At 45.5% G+C, this 26,690-nt stretch overlaps 1 protein-coding gene across 1 annotated transcript in view; it reads right to left on the bottom strand.

Moving 5' to 3' along the window:
• Positions 1-26,690, bottom strand: part of LOC120058113 (interleukin-1 receptor accessory protein-like 1-B) — a 286,616-nt gene that overhangs the window by 11,377 nt on the left and 248,549 nt on the right. Inside the window, exons 6-8 of the mRNA XM_039006588.1 lie at positions 19,578-19,713; positions 8,298-8,443; positions 2,249-2,392 (exon numbers count right to left, since the gene is read on the bottom strand). Coding sequence (XP_038862516.1) covers positions 2,249-2,392; positions 8,298-8,443; positions 19,578-19,713 — 426 coding nt within the window. The remainder of the gene's footprint in view (positions 1-2,248; positions 2,393-8,297; positions 8,444-19,577; positions 19,714-26,690) is intronic.

The following is a 26,690-nucleotide window of genomic DNA, read 5'->3' as shown; positions in this document are numbered from 1 at the left end:
ACAAAGCCATCACCTACAGAGAGATGAACCTGGAGAAGTCCCCTAAGCAAGCTGGTCCTGGGGCTCTGTTCACAAACACAAACAGACCCCACAGAGCCCCAGGACAGAAACACCAAATCATGAGAAAACAAAAAGATAATTACTTGACACATTGGAAAGAGTTAACAAGAAAACAGAGCAAACTATAATTATATTTGGCCCTAAACAGAGAGTACACAGCAACAGAATACCTGACCTCAGTGACTGCCCAAAACTTAAGGAAAGCTTTGACTACAGTGGCTTGCGAAATTATTCGCCCCTTGGCATTTTTCCATTTTGTTGCCTTACAACCTGGAATTAAAATTGATTTTTGGGAGGTTTGTATCATTTCATTTACACAACATGCCTACCACGAGTGTTGCTTTAGCAGTATGCTTAGGGTCATTGTCTTGCTGGAAGGTGAACCTCTGTCCCAGTCTCAAATCTCTGGAAGAGTGAAACAGGTTTCCCTCAAGAATTTCCCTGTATTTAGCGCCATCCATCATTCCTTCAATTCTGACATGTTTCCCAATCACTGCCGATGAAAAACATCCCCACAGCATGATGCTGTCACCACCATGCTTCACTGTGGGGATGGTAATCTCGGGGTGATGAGAGGTGTTGGGTTTGCGCCAGACATAGCGTTTTCCTTGATGGCCAAAAAGCTCAATTTTAGTCTCATCTGACCAGAGTATCTTCTTCCATATGTTTAAGGAGTCTCCCACATGCCTTTTGGCGAACACCAAACACGTTTGCTTATTTTTTTTCTGGCCACTCTTCCGTAAAGCCCAGCTCTGTGGAGAGTACGGCTTAAAGTGGTCCTATGGACAGACACTCCAATCTCCGCTGTGGAGCTTTGCAGATCCTTCAGGGTTATCTTCGGTCTCTTTGTTGCTTCTCTGATTAATGCCCTTCTTGCCTGGTCCGTGAGTTTTGGTGGGCGGCCCTCTCTTGGCAGGTTTGTTGTGGTGCCATATTCTTAAACATTTTTAATAATGGATTTAATGGCGCTCCGTGGGATATTCAAAGTTTCTGATATTTTTTTATAACCCAACCCTGATCTGTACTTCTCCACAACTTTGTCCCTGACCCGTTTGGAGAGCACCTTGGTCTTCATAGTGCTTCATGCTTGGTGGATCCCCTTGCTTAATGGTATTGCAGAATCTGGGGCCTTTCAGAACAGGTGTATATATACTGAGATCATGTGACAGATTATGTGACACTTAGATTGCAGACAGGTGAACTTTATTTAACTAATTATGTGACTTCTGAAGGTAATTGGTTGCACCAGATCTTATTTAGGGCCTTCATAGCAAAGGGGGTGAATACATATGCACACACCACTTTTCCGTTTTCTTGTTTTTAGAATTCTTTTAAACAACCTTTTTCATTTCACTTCACCAATTTGGACTATTTTGTGTATGTCCATTACATGAAATACAAATAAAAATCAATTTAAATTACAGGTTGTAATGCAACAAAATAGGAAAAATGCCAAGGGGGTGAATACTTTTGCAAGGCACTGCATATACAGACTCAGTGAGCATAGCCTTGCTATTGAGAAAGGCCGCCGTAGGCAGACCTGGCTCCCAACAGAAGACAGGCTATGTGCACCCTGTCCACAAAATGAGGTGTAAACTGAGCTAAACTTCCTAACCTCTCGCCCAATGTATGACCATATTAGAGACACATATTTCCACAAAGAATTTGAAAACAAACCCGATTTTGATAAACTCCCATATCTACTGGGTGAAATACCAGTGTGCCATCACAACAGCAAGATGTGACCTGTTGCCACAAGAAAAGGTCAACCAGTGAAGAACAAACACCATTGTAAATACAACCCATATTTATGCTTATTTATTTTCTCTTTTGTACTTTAACCATTTGTACATCGTTACAACACTGTATATATACACATAATATGACATTTGTAATGCCTTTATTCTTTTGGAACTTCTGTGAGTGTAATGTTTACAGTTCATTTATATTGTTTAATTCAGTTTTATATATTATCTACTTTACTTGTTTTGGCAATGTTAATATATGTTTCCCATGCCAATAAAGCCCCTTGAATTGAATTGAATTGAGAGAAAGAGAGAAAATGAGAGAGAGAGAGAGAGAGAAAGAAAGAGAAAGGGAGAGAGAAATTGAGAGCGATAGAGATAGAGAGAGAGAGAAACAAACAGACACAACAGCCACCTATTGGTCTGACGCTCTGAGCCCTTACCTCCATCCAGGTCGTCGCTGCCGAAGTTTCTCCTGTAGAAGAGCATGAGCTCAATCTTATAACACTTATACAGAGAGATGAGGAAGAGCAGCAGCAGCAGAATGGTGCCCAAACCACCTGCCAACTCTACCATGTACATCAGCTCTGCTGAGAGAGAGAGAGACAGGGAGACAGAGAGAGGAAGAGAAGGGGAGAAAGAAAGCAGAGGGGAGAGAAAGAGAGAGCGAAAGAAAGACCATGTCATTAAAACTATTGAGTCAGTCAATAATGTTTCCCAACACCATAATTATTTCATGTACGTATATGTATGTGCATGGTAGTACACAGCTGTTTGCATGTGCTGCAATAAGAAGACATCAGACTGCAGAGTAATAGTCATCCCTGGTCTCTATGCTCTGCTCTGTTCTACCCTGCTCTGCTGCGTTCTACCCTGTTCTGCTCTGTTCTACCCTGCTCTGCTCCGTTCTACCCTGCTATGCTTTGTTCTACCCTGTTCTGCTCTGTTCTACCCTGCTCATGTCTACCCTGTTCTACCCTGCTCTGCTCTCTTCTACCCTGTTCTACCCTGCTCTGCTCTGTTCTACCCTGTTCTGCTCTGTCCTACCCTGCTCTGCTGCGGTCTACCCTGTTCTGCTCTGTTCTACCCTGCTATGCTCATGTCTACCCTGCTCATGTCTACCCTGTTCCAGCCTGCTCTGCTCTACCCTGTTCTACCCTGCTCTGCTCTGTTCTACACTGCTCATATCTACCCTGTTCTACCCTGCTAATGTCTACTCTGTTCTACCCTGCTCTGCTATGTTCTACCATGTTCTGCTTTGCTGTGTTCTACCCTGTTCTGCTCTGCTGCGTTCTACCCTGTTCGGCTCTGTTCTACCCTGCTCTGCTCTACCCTGTTCTACCCTGCTCTGCTCTACCCTGTTCTACCCTGCTCTGCTCCATTCTACCCTGCTCTGCTCTGTTCTACCCTGCTCTGTTCTGCCCTGATCTGCTCTGTTCTGCTCTGCTCTGTTCTGCTCTGCTCTGTTCTGTTCTGCCCTGCTCTGCTCTGCTCTGTTCTGCTCTGCTCTACCCTACTCTGCTCTGTTCTGCTCTACCCAGCTCTGGTCTGTTATACCCTGCTATGTTTTGTTCTGCTCTGTCTACCCTGCTCTATCATACCCTGCTCTGTTTTGTTCTGCTCTAACCTACCCTGCTCTTCTCTACCCTGCTCTGCTCTGTTCTGCTGTGGTCTACCCTGCTCAGATCTGCTCTGTTCTGTTCTGTTATACCCTGCTCTGTTCTGCTGAGTTATACCCTGGTCTGCTCTGTTCTGTTCTACCCTGCTCTGCTCTGCTCTGCTCTGCTCTGCTTTACCCTGCTCTGTTCTACCCTGCTCCGCTATGCTCTGTTCTACCCTGCTCCGCTATGCTCTGTTCTACCCTGCTCCGCTATGCTCTGTTCTACTCTGCTTTACTCTGTTATGTTCTGTTTTACTATGCTCTGTTTTCTCTGCTTTGTTCTGTTCTTCCCTTCTCTGCTCTGTTTTACCCTGCTCTGTTCTGTTCTACCCTTCTCTGCTCGGATCTGTTCTACCCTGTTCTGCTCTGATCTGTTCTACCCTGTTCTGTTCTGATCTGTTCTACCCTGTTCTGTTCTGATCTGTTCTACCCTGCTCTGTTCTGATCTGTTCTACCCTGCTCTGTTCTGATCTGTTCTACCCTGCTCTGTTCTGATCTGTTCTACCCTGCTCTCCTCTGTTCTACCCTGCTCTCCTCTGTTCTACCCTGCTCTCCTCTGTTCTACCCTGCTCTCCTCTGTTCTACCCTGCTCTCCTCTGTTCTACCCTGCTCTCCTCTGTTCTACCCTGCTCTCCTCTGTTCTACCCTGCTCTCCTCTGTTCTACCCTGCTCTCCTCTGTTCTACCCTGCTCTCCTCTGTTCTACCCTGCTCTCCTCTGTTCTACCCTGCTCTGCTCTGTTCTACCCTGCTCTGCTCTGTTCTACCCTGCTCTGCTCTGTTCTACCCTGCTCTGCTCTGTTCTACCCTGCTCTGCTCTGTTCTACCCTGCTCTGCTCTGTTCTACCCTGCTCTGCTCTGTTCTACCCTGCTCTGCTCTGTTCTACCCTGCTCTGCTCTGTTCTACCCTGCTCTGCTCTGTTCTACCCTGCTCTGCTCTGTTCTACCCTGCTCTGCTCTGTTCTACCCTGCTCTGCTCTGTTCTACCCTGCTCTCCTCTGTTCTACCCTGCTCTCCTCTGTTCTACCCTGCTCTGCTCTGTTCTACCCTGCTCTGCTCTGTTCTACCCTGCTCTGTTCTACCTTGCTCTGTTCTATCCTGCTCTGCTCTGAGCTGTGCAGCACATCCACATGGAAGAGATAGGGGGATTATGATGACTTGAGGAAAATAGAGGGAGAGGGGGAATGTGATGATCTAAATTTGGGTTCATTGTCTAGGTGAGCCATGACACAAAGTGTATAACCTTCATCCTTATACCAACTTCTCTCCATTTCCTTGACACTCGTTCTACTCATCCCTCTCTCGCTCTCTCTTTCCCTCTTTCCTCCCTCCTTCCTTCCTCAGAGAGAGCCTTCCCTCCCTCCCTCCCTCCTCCCTCTGCAACCTGGGAGGAAACCATGAGAATAACCAAACACTCATCTGTTGGGAAAAGAAGTTGGCTGCTTAAATAACCATCACATCTGTTCTGTTGGCTAAAGTGACAACTACCACATAAAGACAGCCGAGCACAAGTCATGCCAGAGAACTAAGAATAATGGACGAATGTAAGAAAAACAACAACAAAAGAGACAGTTGAATGAAATGGAGCGCAAACACACATCGCTATGGTGACAAACACAAACGAGCTCTGAACCTAACACAGACTGGTGGGTGAGAAGACTGAAGATGGAGAGGAGGAATATTGGAAGGGGGTATGGATGGAGAGATGTAGAAAGAGAGAGAGAGGGACCGGAGAGACGTTTATGCTGCCTGGGTTATAAAATCATCAGATCAATTACTAAGAGGTATAAGAGTGAGAGAAAGAGAGAGCCCTTATCCCTTCAGGAGAGTGTATTGTGGGGTATGGTTGTGAGAGAGAGCCCTTATCCCTTCAGGAGAGTGTATTGTGGGGTATGGTTGTGAGAGAGCCCTTATCCCTTCAGGAGAGTGTATTATTGGGTATGGTTGTGAGAGAGAGCCCTTATCCCTTCAGGAGAGTGTATTATTGGGTATGGTTGTGAGAGCCCTTATCCCTTCAGTAGAGTGTATTGTGGGGTATGGTTGTGAGAGAGCCCTTATCCCTTCAGGAGAGTGTATTATGGGGTATGGTTGTGAGAGAGCCCTTATCCCTTCAGTAGAGTGTATTATGGTGTATGGTTGTGAGAGAGCCCTTATCCCTTCAGGAGAGTGTATTATGGGGTATGGTTGTGAGAGAGCCCTTATCCCTTCAGGAGAGTGTATTGTGGGGTATGGTTGTGAGAGAGCCCTTATCCCTTCAGGAGAGTGTATTGTGGTGTATGGTTGTGAGAGAGAGCCCTTATCCCTTCAGGAGAGTGTATTGTGGGGTATGGTTGTGAGAGAGAGCCCTTATCCCTTCAGGAGAGTGTATTATGGGGTATGGTTGTGAGAGAGAGCCCTTATCCCTTCAGGAGAGTGTATTGTGGGGTATGGTTGTGAGAGAGAGCCCTTATCCCTTCAGGAGAGTGTATTGTGGGGTATGGTTGTGAGAGAGAGCCCTTATCCCTTCAGGAGAGTGTATTGTGGGGTATGGTTGTGAGAGAGCCCTTATCCCTTCAGGAGAGTGTATTATGGGGTATGGTTGTGAGAGAGAGCCCATACCCCTTCAGGAGATTGTATTATGGGGTATGGTTGTGAGAGAGCCCTTACCCCTTCAGGAGAGTGTATTATGGGGTATGGTTGTGAGAGAGCCCTTACCCCTTCAGGAGAGTGTATTATGGGGTATGGTTGTGAGAGAGCCCTTACCCCTTCAGGAGAGTGTATTGTGGGGTATGGTTGTGAGAGAGCCCTTATCCCTTCAGGAGAGTGTATTATGGGGTATGGTTGTGTGAGAGAGCCCTTATCCCTTCAGGAGAGTGTATTATGGGGTATGGTTGTGAGAGAGCCCTTATCCCTTCAGGAGAGTGTATTGTGGGGTATGGTTGTGAGAGAGCCCTTATCCCTTCAGGAGAGTGTATTGTGGGGTATGGTTGTGAGAGAGCCCTTATCCCTTCAGGAGAGTGTATTGTGGGTATGGTTGTGAGAGAGCCCTTATCCCTTCAGGAGAGTGTATTATGGGGTATGGTTGTGAGAGAGCCCTTATCCCTTCAGGAGAGTGTATTAGTGGGGTATGGTTGTGTGAGAGAGCCCTTATCCCTTCAGGAGAGTGTATTGTGGGGTATGGTTGTGAGAGAGCCCTTATCCCTTCAGGAGAGTGTATTGTGGGGTATGGTTGTGAGAGAGCCCTTATCCCTTCAGGAGAGTGTATTGTGGGGTATGGTTGTGAGAGAGCCCTTATCCCTTCAGGAGAGTGTATTATTGGGTATGGTTGTGTGAGAGAGCCCTTATCCCTTCAGGAGAGTGTATTATTGGGTATGGTTGTGTGAGAGAGCCCTTATCCCTTCAGGAGAGTGTATTATGGGGTATGGTTGTGAGAGAGCCCTTATCCCTTCAGGAGAGTGTATTATGGGGTATGGTTGTGAGAGAGCCCTTATCCCTTCAGGAGATTGTATTGTGGGGTATGGTTGTGAGAGAGCCCTTATCCCTTCAGGAGAGTGTATTGTGGGGTATGGTTGTGAGAGAGCCCTTATCCCTTCAGGAGAGTGTATTATGGGGTATGGTTGTGAGAGAGAGCCCTTATCCCTTCAGGAGAATGTATTGTGGGGTATGGTTGTGAGAGAGAGCCCTTATCCCTTCAGGAGAATGTATTGTGGGGTATGGTTGTGAGAGAGCCCTTATCCCTTCAGGAGAGTGTATTGTGGGGTATGGTTGTGAGAGAGCCCTTATCCCTTCAGGAGAGTGTATTGTGGGGTATGGTTGTGAGAGAGCCCTTATCCCTTCAGGAGAGTGTATTGTGGGGTATGGTTGTGAGAGAGCCCTTATCCCTTCAGGAGAGTGTATTATGGGGTATGGTTGTGAGAGAGCCCTTATCCCTTCAGGAGAGTGTATTATGGGGTATGGTTGTGAGAGAGCCCTTATCCCTTCAGGAGAGTGTATTATGGGGTATGGTTGTGAGAGAGCCCTTATCCCTTCAGGAGAGTGTATTATGGGGTATGGTTGTGAGAGAGAGCCCTTATCCCTTCAGGAGAGTGTATTATGGGGTATGGTTGTGAGAGAGAGCCCTTATCCCTTCAGGAGAGTGTATTATGGGGTATGGTTGTGAGAGAGCCCTTATCCCTTCAGGAGAGTGTATTATGGGGTATGGTTGTGAGAGAGCCCTTATCCCTTCAGGAGAGTGTATTATGGGGTATGGTTGTGAGAGAGCCCTTATCCCTTCAGGAGAGTGTATTATGGGGTATGGTTGTGAGAGAGCCCTTACCCCTTCAGGAGAGTGTATTATGGGGTATGGTTGTGAGAGAGCCCTTACCTCTTCAGGAGAGTGTATTATGGTGTATGGTTGTGAGAGAGCCCTTAACCCTTCAGGAGAGTGTATTATGGGGTATGGTTGTGAGAGAGCCCTTACCTCTTCAGGAGAGTGTTTCGTGGGTTTTGGGTGTGTGCTATGGGTGCATTGTCCCCACCCCCCCTACCATTTTTACGCTGCTGCTACTCTCTGTTTATTATCTATGCATAGTCACTTTACCTCTACCTACATGTACATATTACCTCAATTACCTCGACTAACCTGTGTCCACGCACATTGACTCTGTACCGGTACCCCCTGTATATAGCCTCGCTACTGTTATTTTATTGTTTCTCTTTAATTATTTGTTATATTTAAAAAAATATATCTATTCTTAAAACTGCATGGTTGGTTAAGGGCTTGTCAGTAAGCATTTCACTGTAAGGTCCGCACCTGTTGTATTCGGCGCATGTGACAAATACAATTTGATTTGATTTGATTTGAAAGAACCCTTACCCCTTCTGGAGAGTTGGATGGTGGCCTGCCGTCTCCCGTTGCCATTCTCCACATAGCAGGAGTAGTTCCCCAGGTCCCCCTCTTCCACCGAGTGGATCATCAAGGAGATGGCCACTTCCTGTTCCCCCAGGTGCTCCCGGACCACCCTGCAAGACAAGAGAAAACAATCATTAATGGAGTGGATGGTAGTCTCTGTGGGAGTAGTCACATGTCCCCCTCCGTAGGAGGGTGCAACATGACAGAGTTGATAAATACTGCGTTGAAAGCCAGACAAAGTCATTCATGTTTCCTATTAACTATGATGTCCATGTCTCCTCACTTCATAAAAGTCTCGAGGTTAGAGAGACAGTCAGTCTCGAGGTTAGAGAGACAGTCAGTCTCGAGGTTAGAGAGACAGTCAGTCGCGAGGTTAGAGAGACAGTCAGTCGCGAGGTTAGAGAGACAGTCAGTCGCGAGGTTAGAGAGACAGTCAGTCTCGAGGTTAGAGAGACAGTCAGTCTCGAGGTTAGAGAGACAGTCAGTCTCGAGGTTAGAGAGACAGTCAGTCTCGAGGTTAGAGAGACAGTCAGTCTCGAGGTTAGAGAGACAGTCAGTCTCGAGGTTAGAGAGACAGTCAGTCTCGAGGTTAGAGAGACAGTCAGTCTCGAGGTTAGAGAGACAGTCAGTCTCGAGGTTAGAGAGACCAGCCAGTAACCGGAGAGTTGCCTTTTCCAATCCCAGGGCTGACAGGGAAAAACATTGGTTGGGTGATTGACTCGGTTTGCTGTGTCTTGAATGAGATGAGGACTGCAGAGCCTACAGAAAGTATTGAGTTTGCAATGTGCTGTAAGCACGGGCTGGGTGATAAAACATAAAACGAATGTGTTACTGTACAGGAGTATATTTACTGTGAAGCACTGGAAGTACAGGAATGCTATGTTATTCACCATAAGCAAAAAAATGTATCTATGATCTGTAAATATATTCAACATAGCTCAGAAATAAAACTACCATTTGAACAAATGTAGAAGGATTTGTGTTTTGAAATACCTAACATTTACAACTGGAATGTACATTTGAGCATTCAAAAAGTTATTGTGGATCTGTGTTCGAGACTTTTTTTCTGCATGTTGATGTATTACAATCCACAAATGTGACTTTAGATGAGAGTCGGCTATCTCCATTCATTGGGATAATCTGTGTCATGTGACGCGCCGAGTGATGACATCGCGGCTGCGTCCTTCTTGGGAGAACGCTTTCTAGCTAGAAGTAGAAAGAACAAGTTCATGAAATGTGAGCATAACGTTGATTTATTCAACACATCATGTTCAACAAATTACTTTCATATCAATGTTAAATTCGACCTTTGGGGAATGCAACACCAAGTGTGTGCTTTCGACATCAGCCCACTAGCTAGCGTTGGAATCTACCAATAGCTAGCAGGCGATCTCATCAGCTGTTGAGACTAACAACCAAAGTTAAACTTACTAGGTAATTGTTAATTCAGACATGTGTCAATTATGAAGAACCGCTCAGTTTTAAAATCCTTAATTGGTGATCTGGCTAGCAAGCTAATGAGAAATGTTTCAATCTGTTTTCTTTCAGGCAGGGAAATTGAGTCTTTGACAGGACATGTCACTCTCTCAACAGGTGTGGCGGTAAGAAATTGGAACATTATCTGATGAAAAACTTTAGAAATTCAGGTGACAAGATCGCCTTACGTTAGCTAGTTAGCTAGCTTGGGAAGTGGGCGAAAGCACACACTCGGGGTTGCATGCCCCAATTGTCAAATTTAGCATTTGTATGAAAGTCATTAATTAAAATGTGAACAAAATTTGTTAAATAAATAAATGTTAGACTCACATTTCATGAACGTCTTGTCATGCCGCTCGATGTCACCGGTCTACTAACCACCGGTCCTGGCAACCATGATTACGCTCACCTGCTTCCCATCATTACGCACACCTGGACATCATTATTTCCTTGATTATACCCCTTTATTTATCCCTCAGTAGACATCAGTCACTAGGTAGTATTGTTTTCTCTCACGTTCTGTACACTTCTCATGTTTTGTTCATCTGCATTTATTCATTATTAAACTGAACTTCTGCACCTGCACCTGCTTCCTGCCACCCGCCGTACACGTTACACTACTTCTAGCTAGAAATCGTTCTCCCAAGAAGGACACAGCCATGATGTCATCACTCTACGTGTCACGTAACACAAAGACAATCCCAATGAATGGAAATAGCCGACTCTCATCTGAAGCCACATTTGTATACATCAACAAATGTATACAACAAATCAGCCAAATCAGCCACTTCAATACATCAACATGCAGAAAAACAGTTCTAGAAATTGTGTAAACACAGAATATACACCCACAAGCACTTTTTGAATGCGCAAATGCACATTCCACAGTTGTAAATGTAAGGGATTTCTGAACATTTGTTAAAATTGCAGTTTTATTTGGGAGCTATATTGAATCTATTTTCAGATCATAGATTTATTTGTGACTTATGGTTTAATTTGTGAAATATTTTAAGATATTTACAGATTATGGTTTTATTTACAAAATATTTTAAGATATTCACAGTTCATATGTTAAATATATGCACGGATCGTTAGTTATGTTGAATATACACACGGATCGTGGTAGACACATTTACAGAATAAAGAAACTAATCACATTCCATATGTTTCTTCCTGGGAGGAAAAAAACGAATAATGATATCGGGAAGATAATGTTTTTATAGCAGCTGCCATGGAAACTGAGCGGAAGGAGAGAAAGTAATATTCCATAAAGTAAATGAGTGTCCCCTGCTGAGTTGTTGTAGGCTGGTGGAGGAGAGAAGGGAGACATGATGCTCCCTCGTTCTTCACACACAACTACTTAGCCTACTTTTACAGCACCCTCAGCACAGAGGCACGCACGAGGGAGAGAGGGAGAGAGAGTCAAAGAGAGTGTTTGAGAGAGTGTGTTTGTGTGTGAGAGAAAGAAAGAAAGAGAGTGAGTGAGTGAGTGAGTGAGTGAGTGAGTGAGTGAGTGAGTGAGTGAGTGAGTGAGTGAGTGAGTGAGTGAGTGAGTGAGTGTGTGTGTGTGTGTGTGTGTGTGTGTGTGAAACTGTGTCTGTATGTGCATTAATGTGTAGCCTATGTACTACAAGTGAGCACTGGGGAGAAAGAGATGGGGAGAGAGAGGGAGAGGGAGAGGGAGAGAGACAGAGAGAGAGAGAGAAAGAGAAAGAGAGGGATGACTGTTCTCTGATGTACTCTCCCCAGGCTCTTAGTGAGCACACAGCTGCATATACAGTAAATTGAGTTTGTTAGAGAGCTTTGTAGTCGGTAATTGAGAATGCATCGTGGGCTTTGTAGGACGTGATTGGGACTGCATAATGGGATTTGTAGTTTAAAATGAGTGCTATCTGAGAAGATGGCACACATAATAAAACAGCATCTGGAGAGGATAAGCTGATCCTAGATCTGTGCCCAGTGGGGAACTTCTACCCAGACCAAACAGGCCAAGGGAATGTGAATGGAGATGGTGATCTAATGGGACTGGACTTGGTGTGGCTGATTGTAGCTTAACCCCTGGATGAGGCAAACATCAACAAGAGATTTTAATTACGGCTCTGTTGGGGTTCTAGTCTAGACTCTCTGTCTTGTGTGTGACAATGATCATAGAGGCTGGCAAGACAGCACAAACAGATCTGGGTTCAGGCTAGCTGGAGTAAAATCTCCTCCTGAACAAAATGCACTATATATCCAACAGCTCCTCACTTCCTCATTAGTAAAGCCAGTGAATGCTGATTCTGCTCATTTAACTGATCAACTACAAATGTATTCATTACCTTTATTTCATCCAAAGCCCACCTGAGAACCCGGTATGAACAGAACTAAACGAGCTCAATACCCCATCGATAATTCTGAGGCAGATTAGTTGAGCTATTTTTTAAATCTCCCACATACACACGAACACGCACACGGCCCCTGTGCTAATGCCCAACCATGCATGCTATGAAAACAACAATAGCCCTGTTGCCATCTGCGATGCAAATGAGAATTTATGGACTTGCGTTTTAATAGAAATGGAACTAGTCAGAATCAATAGGTTGGGTTGTTTAAATATAACCCTGGTGGGTTCCCTGGGCTGAGGTTGCTGATGCATTAGTAATGGACAGGCCAGGACAGTGTGGGTGGGAGGAAAAACCTTGGAAACACATCCACATCCCTGTAGCAGTGGAATGGAAGATACTTTGGCTGCATGGTTGAAACACACTGTACATGATTACATGTTATAATTTTACATTTATTTGGTAATGTTTACAAGTTGCTAACCATTTGGGAGGTCTCTCTCTCTCTCTCTCTCTCTCTCTCTCTCTCTCTCTCTCTCTCTCTCTCTCTCTCTCTCTCTCTCTCTCTCTCTCTCTCTCTCTCTCTCTATATAGTGTTGTAATGATGTAATAAATATTGTTTGTATTTACAATGGTGTTTGTTCTTAACTGGTTGCCCTTTTCTTGTGGCAACAGGTCACAAATCTTGCTGCTGTGATGGCACACTGTGGTTTTTCACCAAACAGATATGGGAGTTTATCAAAATTGGATTTGTTTTCAAATTCTTGGTGGGTCTGTGTAATCTGAGGGAAATATTTCTCTCTCTCTCTCTCTCTCTCTCTCTCCATCCTGCTCTCTTGTTTAACTTTTCCCAAATCCTAACCCCTTTTAACTTTTAAACCTCTCCATCTTCTACTTTGTGTATATCTTCTCATTCCCCTTCTCCTCCTACCCCTCCCTTGGATCTCTCTCTTTCTGTTTGATAGTAATGAGTGTGTCCATCCCATTAAGGGTGTGTGGAGTGATCAGGGGAGTAAAGTCTGGGCTGTGAGAGGATCAGAGCAGGCTTGGGGTAAAGGCTGCGTGGACAATAAAGAATACATGATCAAATACATTATTGATCCACAGAATGAAATATCTGGCTGCATTATTAAAGAGATATAGCCCTTCAGCTGAGGACAGAGAGAATCCTAGAGGGAGAGATGGAGGGAGAGAGAAATAGGGGGGAGAGAGAGAGAGGGAGAGGAAGATTGCTAACCTTAAAACTGAGCTCTGTACCTGACTCTACCCACAAAACCAAAACACAAGCCCTCCCTCCCTCCCCTAGTCCATCTGCATTCCTCAACGTTCAGTGAGGGAGAGGGTAGTGACGGTAGTGAGGTAGAGTGTAGTGACGATAGTGAGGGAGAGGGTAGTGAGGTAAAGGGTATTGATGATAGTGAGAGAGAGGGTAGTGAGGGAGAGGGTAGTGACGGTAGTGAGGGAGAGGGTAGTGAGGTAGAGGGTAGTGACGATAGTGAGGGAGAGGGTAGTGAGGGAGAGGGTAGTGGCGATAGTGAGGGAGAGGGTAGTGAGGTAGAGGGTAGTGTCGGTAGTGAGGGAGAGGGTAGTGAGGTAGAGGGTAGTGTCGGTAGTAAGATAGAGGATAGTGACAATAGTGAGGGAGAGGGTAGTGAGGTAGAGGGTAGTGACGATAGTGAGGTAGAGGGTAGTGACGGTAGTGAGGTAGAGGGTAGTGTCGGTAGTGAGGAAGAGGGTAGTGACGATAGTGAGGGAGAGGGTTGTGAGGTAGAAGGTAGTGTCGGTAGTGAGGTAGAGGGTAGTGACGATAGTGAGGGAGAGGGTAGTGAGGGAGAGGGTAGTGACGCTTGTGAGGTAGACGGTAGTGAGGTAGAGGGTAGTGAGGTAGAGGGTAGTGTTGGTAGTGAGGTAGAGGGTAGTGACGGTGGTGAGGTAGAGGGTAGTGACAGTAGTGAGGGTGAGGGTAGTGAGGTAGAGGCTAGTGTCGGTAGTGAGGTAGAGGGTAGTGACGATAGTGAGGGAGAGGGTAGTGAGGTAGAGGGTAGTGACGCTTGTGAGGTAGACGGTAGTGAGGTAGAGGGTAGTGAGGTAGAGGGTAGTGTCGGTAGTGAGGTAGAGGCTAGTGACGGTAGTGAGGTAGAGGGTAGTGACAGTAGTGAGGGAGAGGGTAGTGTCGGTAGTAAGGTAGAGGGTAGTGACGGTTGTGAGGGAGAGGGTTGTGAGGTAGAGGGTAGTGACGATAGTGAGGGAGAGGGTAGTGAGGTAGAGGGTAGTGACGATAGTGAGGGAGAGGGTAGTGAGGTAGAGGGTAGTGTCGGTAGTGAGGTAGAGGGTAGTGACGATAGTGAGGGAGAGGGTAGTGAGTTAGAGGGTAGTGACGATAGTGAGGGAGAGGGTAGTGAGGGAGAGGGTGGTGAGGTAGAGGGTAGTGACGCTTGTGAGGTAGACGGTAGTGAGGTAGAGGGTAGTGTTGGTAGTGAGGTAGAGGGTAGTGACGGTGGTGAGGTAGAGGGTAGTGACAGTAGTGAGGGAGAGGGTAGTGAGGTAGAGGCTAGTGTCGGTAGTGAGGTAGAGGGTAGTGACGATAGTGAGGGAGAGGGTAGTGAGGTAGAGGGTAGTGACGCTTGTGAGGTAGACGGTAGTGAAGTAGAGGGTAGTGAGGTAGAGGGTAGTGTCGGTAGTGAGGTAGAGGCTAGTGACGGTAGTGAGGTAAAGGGTAGTGACAGTAGTGAGGGAGAGGGTAGTGAGGTAGAGGCTAGTGTCGGTAGTGAGGTAGAGGGTAGTGACGATAGTGAGGGAGAGGGTAGTGAGGTAGAGGGTAGTGACGCTTGTGAGGTAGACGGTAGTGAAGTAGAGGGTAGTGAGGTAGAGGGTAGTGTCGGTAGTGAGGTAGAGGCTAGTGACGGTAGTGAGGTAAAGGGTAGTGACAGTAGTGAGGGAGAGGGTAGTGTCGGTAGTAAGGTAGAGGGTAGTGACGGTTGTGAGGGAGAGGGTTGTGAGGTAGAGGGTAGTGTCGGCAGTGAGGTAGAGGGTAGTGACGATAGTGAGGGAGAGGGTAGTGAGGTAGAGGGTAGTGACGGTAGTGAGGTAGAGGGTAGTGAGTTAGAGGGTAGTGACTGTAGTGAGGTAGAGGGTAGTGACGGTAGTGAGGGAGAGGGTAGTGACGGCAGTGAGGTAGAGGGTAGTGACGGTCGTGAGGTAGAGGGTAGTGACGATAGTGAGGGAGAGGGTAGTGACGGTAGTGAGGGAGAGGGTAGTGAGGAAGAGGGTAGTGTCGGTAGTGAGGGTGAGGGTAGTGACGGTAGTGAGGGAGAGGGTAGTGAGTTAGAGGGTAGTGACTGTAGTGAGGTAGAGGGTAGTGCCGGTAGTGAGGGAGAGGGTAGTGATGGTAGTGAGGTAGAGGGTAGTGAGTTAGAGGGTAGTGACTGTAGTGAGGTAGAGGGTAGTGACGGTAGTGAGGGAGAGGGTAGTGATGGTAGTGAGGTAGAGGGTAGTGACGGTAGTGAGGGAGTGGGTAGTAAGGGAGAGGGAAGTGTCGGTAGTGAGGGAGAGGGTAGTGATGGTAGTGAGGGAGAGGGTAGTGACGATAGTGAGGGAGAGGGTAGTGACGGTAGTGAGGGAGTGGGTAGTAAGGGAGAGGGTAGTGTCGGTAGTGAGGGAGAGGGTAGTGACGGTAGTGAGGGAGAGGGTAGTGACGGTAGTGAGGGAGAGGGTAGTGGGGGTAGTGAGGGTAGGAGAAAATGTGATTCATACTTTTTTTAATCAATAACCGTCATCTACACAATCAAACATAACTGACCAATATCCCAAAGGAACCATATGATAGTTTAAAGACAAGGGTAGTGACTGTAGTGAGGGTAGTATGGGTAGTAGGGTGAGAGACGGTGACGAGGGAGAAGGTAGTGAGGGTAGTGGGGGAGAAGGTAGTGAGGGTAGTAGGGTAGTGAGGGAGCGGGTAGTGAGGGTAGAGATGGTAGCGAGGGAGAGGGTAGTGAGGGAGAAAGTAGTGAGGGAGAGGGAGTGAAGGTAGTCAGGGAGAGCGTAGTGAGGCAGAGGGTAGTGAAGGTAGTGAGGGTAGTGAGGGAGAGGGTAGTGAGGGAGAAAGTAATGAAGGTAGTGAGGGAGAAGGTAGTGAGGGTAGTGAGGGAAAGGGTAGAGAGGGTAGTAGGGTAATGAGGAAGAGTGTTGTGAGGGTAGTGAAGGAGTGGGTAGTAGGGGAAATGGTAGTGAGGGTAGCGATAGCGAAGGCAAAGCGCGGTGAGAAATGGTGGTTGTTAACTATCTGACAGGGTCGTCTCCCCAGCTACAGTCTCTCTACACACAGCGCTCCACGCCTAATGGGAAATTCACACAGACCAGCCAATGGACTCGTTTAATATGTTACACTACTGGGAGGGAGAGAGACACGGACATGGATTTGTTAAGTGTGTTGCTACAGCAAGGAGAGAGAGAGAGTGTGTGAGAGAGAGAGTGTGTGTGTGTGTGTGTGAGAGAGAGAGAGAGAGAGAGAGAGAGAGTGTGTGTGAGAGAGAGAGAGAGAGAGAGACAGAGAGAGAGTGTGTGTGAGAGAGAGAGAGAGAGAGAGAGAGAGAGAGAGAGAGAGAGAGAGAGAGAGAGAGAGAGAGAGAGAGAGAGAGAGAGAGAGGGTATATAAGGTGGACTTGTATTTGTTGGAGGGTAGAGGAAGTGAGATTGAGAAGGAGAGGAATGGACTCATTGAGAAAGAGACATGGATATGGGTTTGTTGTATGTTATAGCATAAAGAGAGAGGGATAGAGAGAGAGGAGGAGAGGCAGTGGGGGAGAGAGAAAGAGCGTAAATGGACTGTCTAACTAGATATGTTACAATATAGAGATAGACATGGGAAATGGGCTTGTTTAAATGCATGACATCAGAAAGAGAACAAGCAGAAATGTTCTTGCTTTGAATGTTTCAACGTCAGCCCAGAGACAGAGATAGAGATGGGGTTCAGTGGACTCTATAGGGGTTGAGTGTAAAACAGAGATGAGAGCTTGAAGGAACACAGCCGTATGAACTGCTAGACTAAAGCAAACAGACAGACGTACAGACAGACATACATACAGACACCAGATAGACTGGTGTGCTAAAGAGGTGTGATAGTAATAGTAGGAACAACAGAACAGACTGGGTTTACCTGCCTGCATTCCTGCCTGCCTGCATTCTTGCCTGCCTGCCTGCATTCCTGCCTGCCTGCCTGCATTCCTGCCTGCCTGCCTGCATTCCTGCCTGTCTGCATTCCTGCCTGCCTGCCTGCATTCCTGCCTGCCTGCCTGCATTCCTGCCTGCCTGCCTGCCTGCCTGCCTGCATTCCTGCCTGTCTGCATTCCTGCCTGCCTGCATTCTTGCCTGCCTGCCTGCATTCCTGCCTGCCTGCCTGCAATCCTGCCTGCCTGCCTGCATTCCTGCCTGTCTGCATTCCTGCCTGTCTGCCTGCATTCCTGCCTGCCTGCCTGTATTCCTGCCTGCCTGCCTGTATTCCTGCCTGCCTGCATTCCTGCCTGTCTGCATTCCTGCCTGCCTGGGCTTGCAAAGGGAATAATTAGCAGCTAGATATGACAGTTTAGAGAATAGCTCCAGTGTCGTGTTCAGAGACAGTTTAGAGAATAGCTCCAGTGTTGTGTTCAGAGACAGTTTAGAGAATAGCTCCAGTGTCGTGTTCAGAGACAGTTTAGAGAATAGCTCCAGTGTTGTGTTCAGAGACAGTTTAGAGAATAGCTCCAGTGTCGTGTTCAGAGACAGTTTAGAGAATAGCTCCAGTGTCGTGTTCAGAGACAGTTTAGAGAATAGCTCCAGTGTTGTGTTCAGAGACAGTTTAGAGAATAGCTCCAGTGTCATGTTCAGAGACAGTTTAGAGAATAGCTCCAGTGTTGTGTTCAGAGACAGTTTAGAGAATAGCTCCAGTGTTGTGTTCAGAGACAGTTTAGAGAATAGCTCCAGTGTTGTGTTCAGAGACAGTTTAGAGAATAGCTCCAGTGTCATGTTCAGAGACAGTTTAGAGAATAGCTCCAGTGTTGTGTTCAGAGACAGTTTAGAGAATAGCTCCAGTGTTGTGTTCAGAGACAGTTTAGAGAATAGCTCCAGTGTTGTGTTCAGAGACAGTTTAGAGAATAGCTCCAGTGTTGTGTTCAGAGACAGTTTAGAGAATAGCTCCAGTGTCGCGTTCAGAGACAGTTTAGAGAATAGCTCCAGTGTCGTGTTCAGAGACAGTTTAGAGAATAGCTCCAGTGTTGTGTTCAGAGACAGTTTAGAGAATAGCCCCAGTGTCGTGTTCAGAGACAGTTTAGAGAATAGCTCCAGTGTCGCGTTCAGAGACAGTTTAGAGAATAGCTCCAGTGTCATGTTCATTTCCCTACACATTTCCCTACCCAAATACATCATAAATCATTCCGAAAGTCTTGTTACAGTGTTTGCATTCAAGGTAAGGATTTGATATAAGGGTATTAGTGTACAGCAGTAAATTCACTTAAAGTTCCATCCAAAGTGTGAATCATACCGTGACCTTCTGGTGTCTCTTAACAAGTTTTATGTGCTTTATAGTAAAGACCTGGAATTTAACTGTACAAATGTATGACCTTTTAATGTGTCATGAACACAACCAGTCATGATGTTTTCCTCTGATTGTCAAACAAATCACTTCAGAAAGTAGGTTAAGTAGGTTACCTACGCACGTTCGTCTACTCCAAAATAAATCCAGCATGCAAACAGTGCACTGTGCACCCGCCATTCCAATGGAAAGGGACATCTATTACAAACACCATACGTGTACACAGTAGGGTCTATTCATGGGTACCAAGGGAAGCCAAAATTGCAACAATAAAAAAAGAAACAAAAGTAAACAATTACTTCTCATTCATGTTTATCCGTGTTTTGTGATTTTCCTTAAATTCACCAGAGAAAGCATCCGAGCAAAGCAGACACCCCTCTGTCTTCGCATCTGTAGCCCATGTCTGAGATGCTGTCTGGCCAAAAATAATAGTGTCTCCGGTGAGTGATAAGTCTTGCTGTCGGCGCATCTTGGTAAAAAATATCAATATATTCAGAGACGACCTATCAGATCTCAGAATTCCAAGGGGGGCCACTTGGGTGGCCAATAAGATTTCAGGGGTGCCGTGGGTCACGCCACTGAGTAGCTCATCAAAGGCTTTGTGCTTAAGTATTACATCATAGTATGGTCTACTACAGTATCCAATGGAATCTGGTGATGTAGTTGTGTGTTGCTGTGTGATGTATCTATAAATCAGTCCAGTTGAACTGTGTACTGTGTTAGTATAGATAGTATAGTCTACAGGATTCATATTTAATATGGACCACAATTCCATAGTTACAATGTATTCATCCTAATCGTATCAGAGTGACTATGATCACATATTAGGTCATATGGTTACTACATTAGAAGTGAGGGGAGTAAAACCACCACGTGTCTCACTTGATTTCACTCTCTTCGACTCGCTCCTCATCCAGGTCCTCGATGAACTTCTCTCCCTTCATCCAGTAGACGAGAGGACTGACCGCTGACCCGCTGTAGCCGAAGAACGCTCTGCACGTCAGGTTCAGGGCACTTCCTGTGGAGACAGAAAATAGCACACTGTTATTCTTCTCAATCCTTCAACACAGACATTAGTAGTCTGCTGTACGTAGAGAAATAGGAGATCTGGAATAGTTTTCTACACTGGTTAGCAGTAGAGAGAGCTAACCGGCACCTTCGGTTGCCTCGGGGTCGTATTGGGAATGGGATGAAGACATCAACACTTCAAGTCATATCTATGGCTATATAGGTATGTAACAGCTAAACCTAGACACCCAAGACCTTATCTAGACGTTTCACTGTGTACAAATAGTACAAAGTCACCGAACAAACACTCACTAACTCACTGTCATACTGGTACAGTCCCCCTTGGCGCGTCGGAACAAAGAGATCACATTCTGATGAAATCTTGAGCAGTTGTTCATCACGTCTCTGTATTCTAAATCTTTACATGAATAGGAGACACAATGGTGGTCAAATAAATACCAGTCCCACACACCACAAGGGGGCACTGAAGAGCTTCCAAACGCTCAACGCCACCATCTGGGTTGGGCGAACGGAGAGTGTGGGTATGGGGTTTGACATAACTGTTATTTCCGTAAACAGCACATGAGATAGAAAGCCTCAGTTCACTATTCTTCTATTGTTGGTTCTAGTTCAGGTCCTGTGTGTTTGAACACATTCTCATCCAATGTGCTTACTGCTCCAGACAACAGGGAGAAACCACACTGCAAAGAGAAAAACAAACGTCTACAAACACATTCTATCATTGTCTCCAAACAATGAAACAGTCACCACTGTCTGTGATGCTGTAGAACCCTCAAACTCATCTCTGGACCTCGAAGCCAGTTCCACTGTGTTTTCCATCTTTCCACTCTAATCCTTTTCCATTTTTGTCATTAAGCAGACACTTATCCAGAGTGACTTAGAGTAGTGGATGAATACATCTTCTTACTGTTTTGTACTGGTCCCCCGTGGGAATCAACGCACAGCCCTGGTGTTGCACGCGTCATGCTCTACCAACTGAGCCACATGGGACCTAATCGGGGACTTGTTTAGACCTGGGACACCAGGTGGGTGCAATTAAGGATCAGGTAGAACAGAAAACCAGCAGGCTCCAGCAGGGTAAGAGTTGAATACCCCTGGTGTAGAATGTCTGTATATACTGCAGACACAGAGAAATTACAAATGAACAACTGCTTCCTAAATAGTAAAAACCACCAGGAGAAACCCCATACCTATCATGTGTGCACCACTGACTACACACTGCACAGTGCATACTTCATTCATACTGCAGGGCTGAGAGCTCAGAGAAGCTTTTTTAATTAAATGCATGGAGCGCTCTCTCTCTCTCTCTCCACTCTGTATCCCTGTGTATTTGTGTCTCTCTGTGGGACTACTGCAGTAGCAGAGGGTTAGGCTACTGACTGAGAAACCGCATGCCTCCATGTTAACAACACATGTACTGTATGTATGGATAGATGTACGGGAGCAGCTCATCACAGTGTCTCTGGAGATAAACCGTTGTGTCTGGCTCGGGGCAAACTGCTGTGTGTTTGGTGAGAGAGAGAGAGATTAAGAGAGACGGGGGGTGAGAGAAGAGGGATTGAGATGGAAGGGTGAAGGGAGGGCAGATAGAGAGAAAGAGAGAGGTAAAGAGAGAGGAGTAGAGAAGAGGGGAGAGAGAGAGAGACTAATGCAGTGTTATAAAAAGGTTACAGGTGTTACTGGGAACCTGAATGCAATGCTAATTCTGCTTTTGTGTGTTGACTGTTTTCTTTGACTCTAGTGAGGCCTTGTTGCTTTGCACAGTGGGTCCTGTGCGTGGTGTTGCTCTTAGTATATTGTTCATAACATACCGCCCACAGTAACTTCATACACATTTATTCCTTTTGGGTCCTGCCTAGAAAAAGCAGTTTAAAGTGGAAAGTTTGGGCCCACGACAATGAAATGCTAGCCTTTCCTGTGAGGAGCAGTGTCTGACATTTCCAAAGTTCAACAGCCATTCAGTGGATGGTATTTGTTCTGAGTATAGGACACTGGGCACACGGCAAACACTGTACCTATACAAACACACAGCAGCATTTAGAACACTGGCAGGAAGCCTTCTAGAATGTTAAAACATAAATATAGAACACTGCTACTATTACTAATACTGTTGTCTATGGTTACAGCAAGCAGCATGGCCATCCTACTGCATTATCTGATGGCAGTGGCAATGTCCAGAGACTAACACCAGATAATGCTAACAGGGCTATACACAAACTTCATCACCTTCAAAACCCCACACATTGTTGGTCAAGGTCATCGCTGAAGTTGTGGAACCGATCTGTGTGTGTGTGTGTGTGTGTGTGTGTGTGTGTGTGTGTGTGTGTGTGTGTGTGTGTGTGTGTGTCTGTGTGTCTGTGTGTCTGTGTGTGTGTGTGTGTGTGTGTGTGTGTGTGTGTGTCTGTGTGTCTGTGTGTGTGTGTGTGTGTGTGTGTGTGTGTGTGTGTGTGTGTGTGTGTCTGTGTGTGTGTGTGTGTGTGTGTGTGTGTGTCTGTGTGTGTGTGTGTCTGTGTGTCTGTGTGTCTGTGTGTCTGTGTGTGTGCTCCATGCCGGTGTTTTAAACCAGAGATCAGTTTCAATCTGGTCATTTCATGCCTCCGTCCGTCCTGTGCTCCTGTAGGAAGTCTCCGCTGAGCTCTGGTGGAATCGCAGGAAATTGTCGGCAGCACCCCGTTGTGTCCTCCCTAATCCAGCCGTCACACCCCCTGGTTCCCACCCAGACCTCCATGCACGTGTGTGTGTAAGGTGGACACACAGAGAGAAGCAGCCTGATAGTAGTCCCCAGAAACAGTGAGCCTCTCTCTCCTCAGCTCTTTCTTTTATCACTGCACAACACAAAAGAAGAAAACAGCACACGAACACTTTGCTATGACACTATGGGAAAAGTACATGTACCCAAAGCTGTCTGTAGGACTCATCATGAGGGGATGCAGTTGCTCGTGGGTCTGCGGACCCACATCCAAACCCCCTCTTGACAGTTTAGATTTCGATTTAATGCAATTCTACACATTTTGCCATGGGACAGAGAGAAGATTTAGTCATTTTCTAACTAATTTAATGCAATTCTACACATTTCGCGATAGGGTGTAGAGAAATGTTTGCAGTTTTTAATATGATATCTGAGATAGACTGACTAACAAAATCACTGGCAGGTTATTCGACCATAATAACAAGTTTAGATAGTTGGCCACTAAATTAATTTAACAATCAAAAAAAATGTTAGCTGACCTGTCAGTTTTGTTTTTAGATTGCTAAATTGACTGACATAACAAGTGACTGACATAACAAGTGACTGACATAACAAGTGACTGACATAACAAGTGACTGACATAACAATTGACTGACATAACAAGTGACTGACATAACAATTGACTGACATAACAAGTGACTGACATAACAAGTGACTGACATAACAAGTGACTGACATAACAATTGACTGACATAACAAGTGACTGACATAACAAGTGACTGACATAACAAGTGACTGACATAACAAGTGACTGACATAACAAGTGACTGACATAACAAGTGACTGACATAACAAGTGACTGACATAACAAAAATATAAACGCAACATGCAAACATTTTGAAGATTTTACTGAGTTACAGTTCATATAGTTGGGGTGGCAGGTAGCCTAGTGGTTAGAGCGTTGGGCCAGTAACCGAAAGGTTGCTGGATTGAATCCCTGAGCTGACAAGGTAAAAATCTGTCGTTCTGCCCCTGAACAAGGCAGCTAACCCACTGTTCCCCGGGAAGGCTGTCATTGTAAATAAGAATTTGTTCCTAACTGACTTGCCTAGTTAAATAAAGGTAAAATAAGGAAGTCAGTCAATTGAAATAAATAAATTAGGCCCTAATCTATGGATTTCACATGACTGGGAACACAAATATGTATCTGTTGGTCACAGATATCTTAAAAACAAAAGTAGGGTTATGGATCAGAAAACCAGACAGTATCTGGTGTGACCACCATTTGCCTGGTGTGACATCTCCTTCACATAGAGTTGATTGGGCTGCTGATTGTGGAATGTTGTTGGGGTTTTGGTGGAACTGGAACACACTGTCCTACATGTTGATCCAGAGCATCCCAAACATGCTCAATGGGTGACATGTCTGGTGAGTATGCAAGCCATGGAAGAACTGGGACATTTTCAACTTCCAGGAATTGTGTACAGATCCTTGCGACATAGGGCCGTGCATTATCATGCTGAAACCTGAGGTGATGACAGTGGATGAATGGCACGACAATGGGCCTCAGGATATCATCACAGTATCTCTGTGCATTCAAATTGCCATTGATAAAATGCAATTGTGTCGGATGTGGAGGTCCTGGGCTGATGTGGTTACATGTGTTCTGCGGTTGTGAGGCCGGTTGGACGTCATGCCAAATTCTCTAAAATAACATTGGAGGCGGCTTATGGTAGAGAAATGAACATGGAACTATCTGGCAACAGCTCTGTTGGACATTCCTGCAGTCATCATGCCAATTGCACGCTCCCGTTGTGTGATAAAACTGCACATTTTAGAGTGGCCTTTTATTGTCCCCAATACAATGTGCACCTGTGTAATGATCATGCTGTTTAATCAGCTTCTTGATAAGCCACACCTGTCAGGTGGATTATATTGGCAAAAGAGAAATGCTCACTAACAGAGATGTAAACAAATTTGTGCACAACAATAAGCGTTTTGTGCGTATGGAAAGTTTCTTGGATCTTTTATTTCAGCTCATGAAACATGGGACCAACACTTTACATGTTGCGTTTATATTTCTGTTCAGTATATATATGGATATATATAACTAAGGTGAGTTTTCCTCTCTCTTTTTCTAGGCCCAACGGCTGTTTCCTTGTCTCTTCACGCCTCCGCCGTGTTGTTCTCAACACCAGTTTAAATCAATAAAGTTTTCTAGATATCTGCCATTTTTTCGGGTTCGGCCTCATTTAATTTCTGTGATGTCGGACCAGGCCTGGACTCGGGCTTCAGCTCACCGGGCTTGGATCGGACTGGGATCAAATGTTCAGTTCTGATGAGAACCCTAAACTGCATTCAGGTCTCGTGTGCAGTCTGGCAGTGTCAATTATGCATATGCTACAGGCTAAATGCTTCCATGCGACAACCTGTTTGCATAATGGGCTATTTAATTTTTGGGCCAATTCACTACTGCACGTTGTGTATTTTGTGGAATTGTATTATTAGTATGACATTGGGGAACATGTTGTAATTTCTCAGGTCTTGTCATAGAATTTTTTCATGAAATGTGAAGAGTGACCCCAGGACAGTCCCAGGACAGCCGGCTAGTAACAATGACTAAGGTTCAGGGCACGGTACTGGGCAGAGGCCGGCTAGTAACAATGACTAAGGTTCAGGGCACGGTACTGGGCAGAGGCCGGCTAGTAACAATGACTAAGGTTCAGGGCACGGTACTGGGCAGAGGCCGGCTAGTGGTGACTATTTAACAGTCTGATGGCCTGGAGATAGAAATCGTTTTTCAGTCTCTCGGTCCCGCCTACACAGATTTGGTGTGTGGCAAATCTATTATCTTACATGATTGACAACCTCCCCCCAGGCTGGTAGCTGGTCACGTAATGTGATGAAGGAGAGATTTCAGATCAATCCTATATTTTCTTTAAATTCTCTGAGTATCCCTCAGTATTTCCCACAGACTGCCAATGGCAGAGTTAGCCGCTAAAACACCACTACATGACTCTGATAAGTCCTCAACAGATGAAAGTAAGAAAGATAGACAATTTATATGTGTGTGTGTGTGTGTGTGTGTGTGTGTGTGTGTGTGTGTGTGTGTGTGTGTGTGTGTGTGTGTATGTTCAGCAGCTGAAGTTTTGTTAGATAATTAGGCTCTCAGAGGCTCTAGATAGATGGTACTCCAATTCTGAAAGAGATGAGGGAATTCTCCTAATCACAGTGCAGGGGTACCCAGCAGGTCGATCGCGAGCTACTGATGAGTTCCTCGCCAAACAATTATGAAAGTACATGCAATTTTCATGTGTTCCACTACAAAGAGTCTTAAACAAATCTCACAAGTATCAGACACCGCAGACACCTCAGCCATGTCTAATCATCGCAACATTGACATTATCCCACCCTGGGTTAGCCACTATTGGCTTCAAAAGCCAAACCTAACACAATATCTGACAAATAATTTCCAGAAATATTGCCCCTGTCTGTCTGTGTAGTGCGCGCGTTTGCCCATCACTCCGTGTGTAGCCAGTTGATGAGGTAACCTTCTTGTGGGTTGACAGAAACAATTCCCCAAAACCCTCTCAATTAAATGTTAACTGCAATGTAGGCTTACCTGGCAGAAGTATATCATGAATGAATGTAGCTATTATTTGTAGCTATTGTGTAGCTATATACATATATATATACATATGTAGCTATTATTTGTTATTTGCAAACTTTGCCATGAAATGAGCAGCAGCAGTACAGAATCATCACTAGACCAGCACATTAGACAGCACATTACATTCTAGCTAGACCCGCAATTAAAGGGCCAGTTGCGCAATTAAAGGGGGACTACACAAAAAAATCTAAACGTATTTATTTTCTTCCAGGCCGAAAAAATTGTCTTCTGATGTGATTTAAAAATTGACTTGGACTCAGAACATCCAATGTCCTTGTTTCTCTCTGAACAATTGCAATTTGGATAGTGAATAAAATAAAATAAAATGGAGAAAAAAATCACAGATTCTATAGGGCCCCCCATTTACCAGCTATATTGACAGATAACATTGTGCACTACTTTCTCTTGTACACTAATCTCCCGGGGAAGAGTTGAAGGGGAGAGGAGAAGAGAAGGATGCCCCTTTTTGAAAGCTAGAAAAAAATGACTAGCCTGGGACATGCTGAATATAAAAAGTAGCTCTTATGCTAGAAAAGGTTAGAGACCACTGCTCTAGTGTGTGTCAGTGAGGGATAGTGTGATGTGTGAAGTGAAGTATGAGAAGGTG

The sequence above is a fragment of the Salvelinus namaycush genome, chromosome 13 (genome assembly GCF_016432855.1).
Source record: "Salvelinus namaycush isolate Seneca chromosome 13, SaNama_1.0, whole genome shotgun sequence".
Taxonomy (NCBI): domain Eukaryota; kingdom Metazoa; phylum Chordata; class Actinopteri; order Salmoniformes; family Salmonidae; genus Salvelinus; species Salvelinus namaycush.
This window is presented reverse-complemented; position numbering and strand designations above follow the sequence as displayed.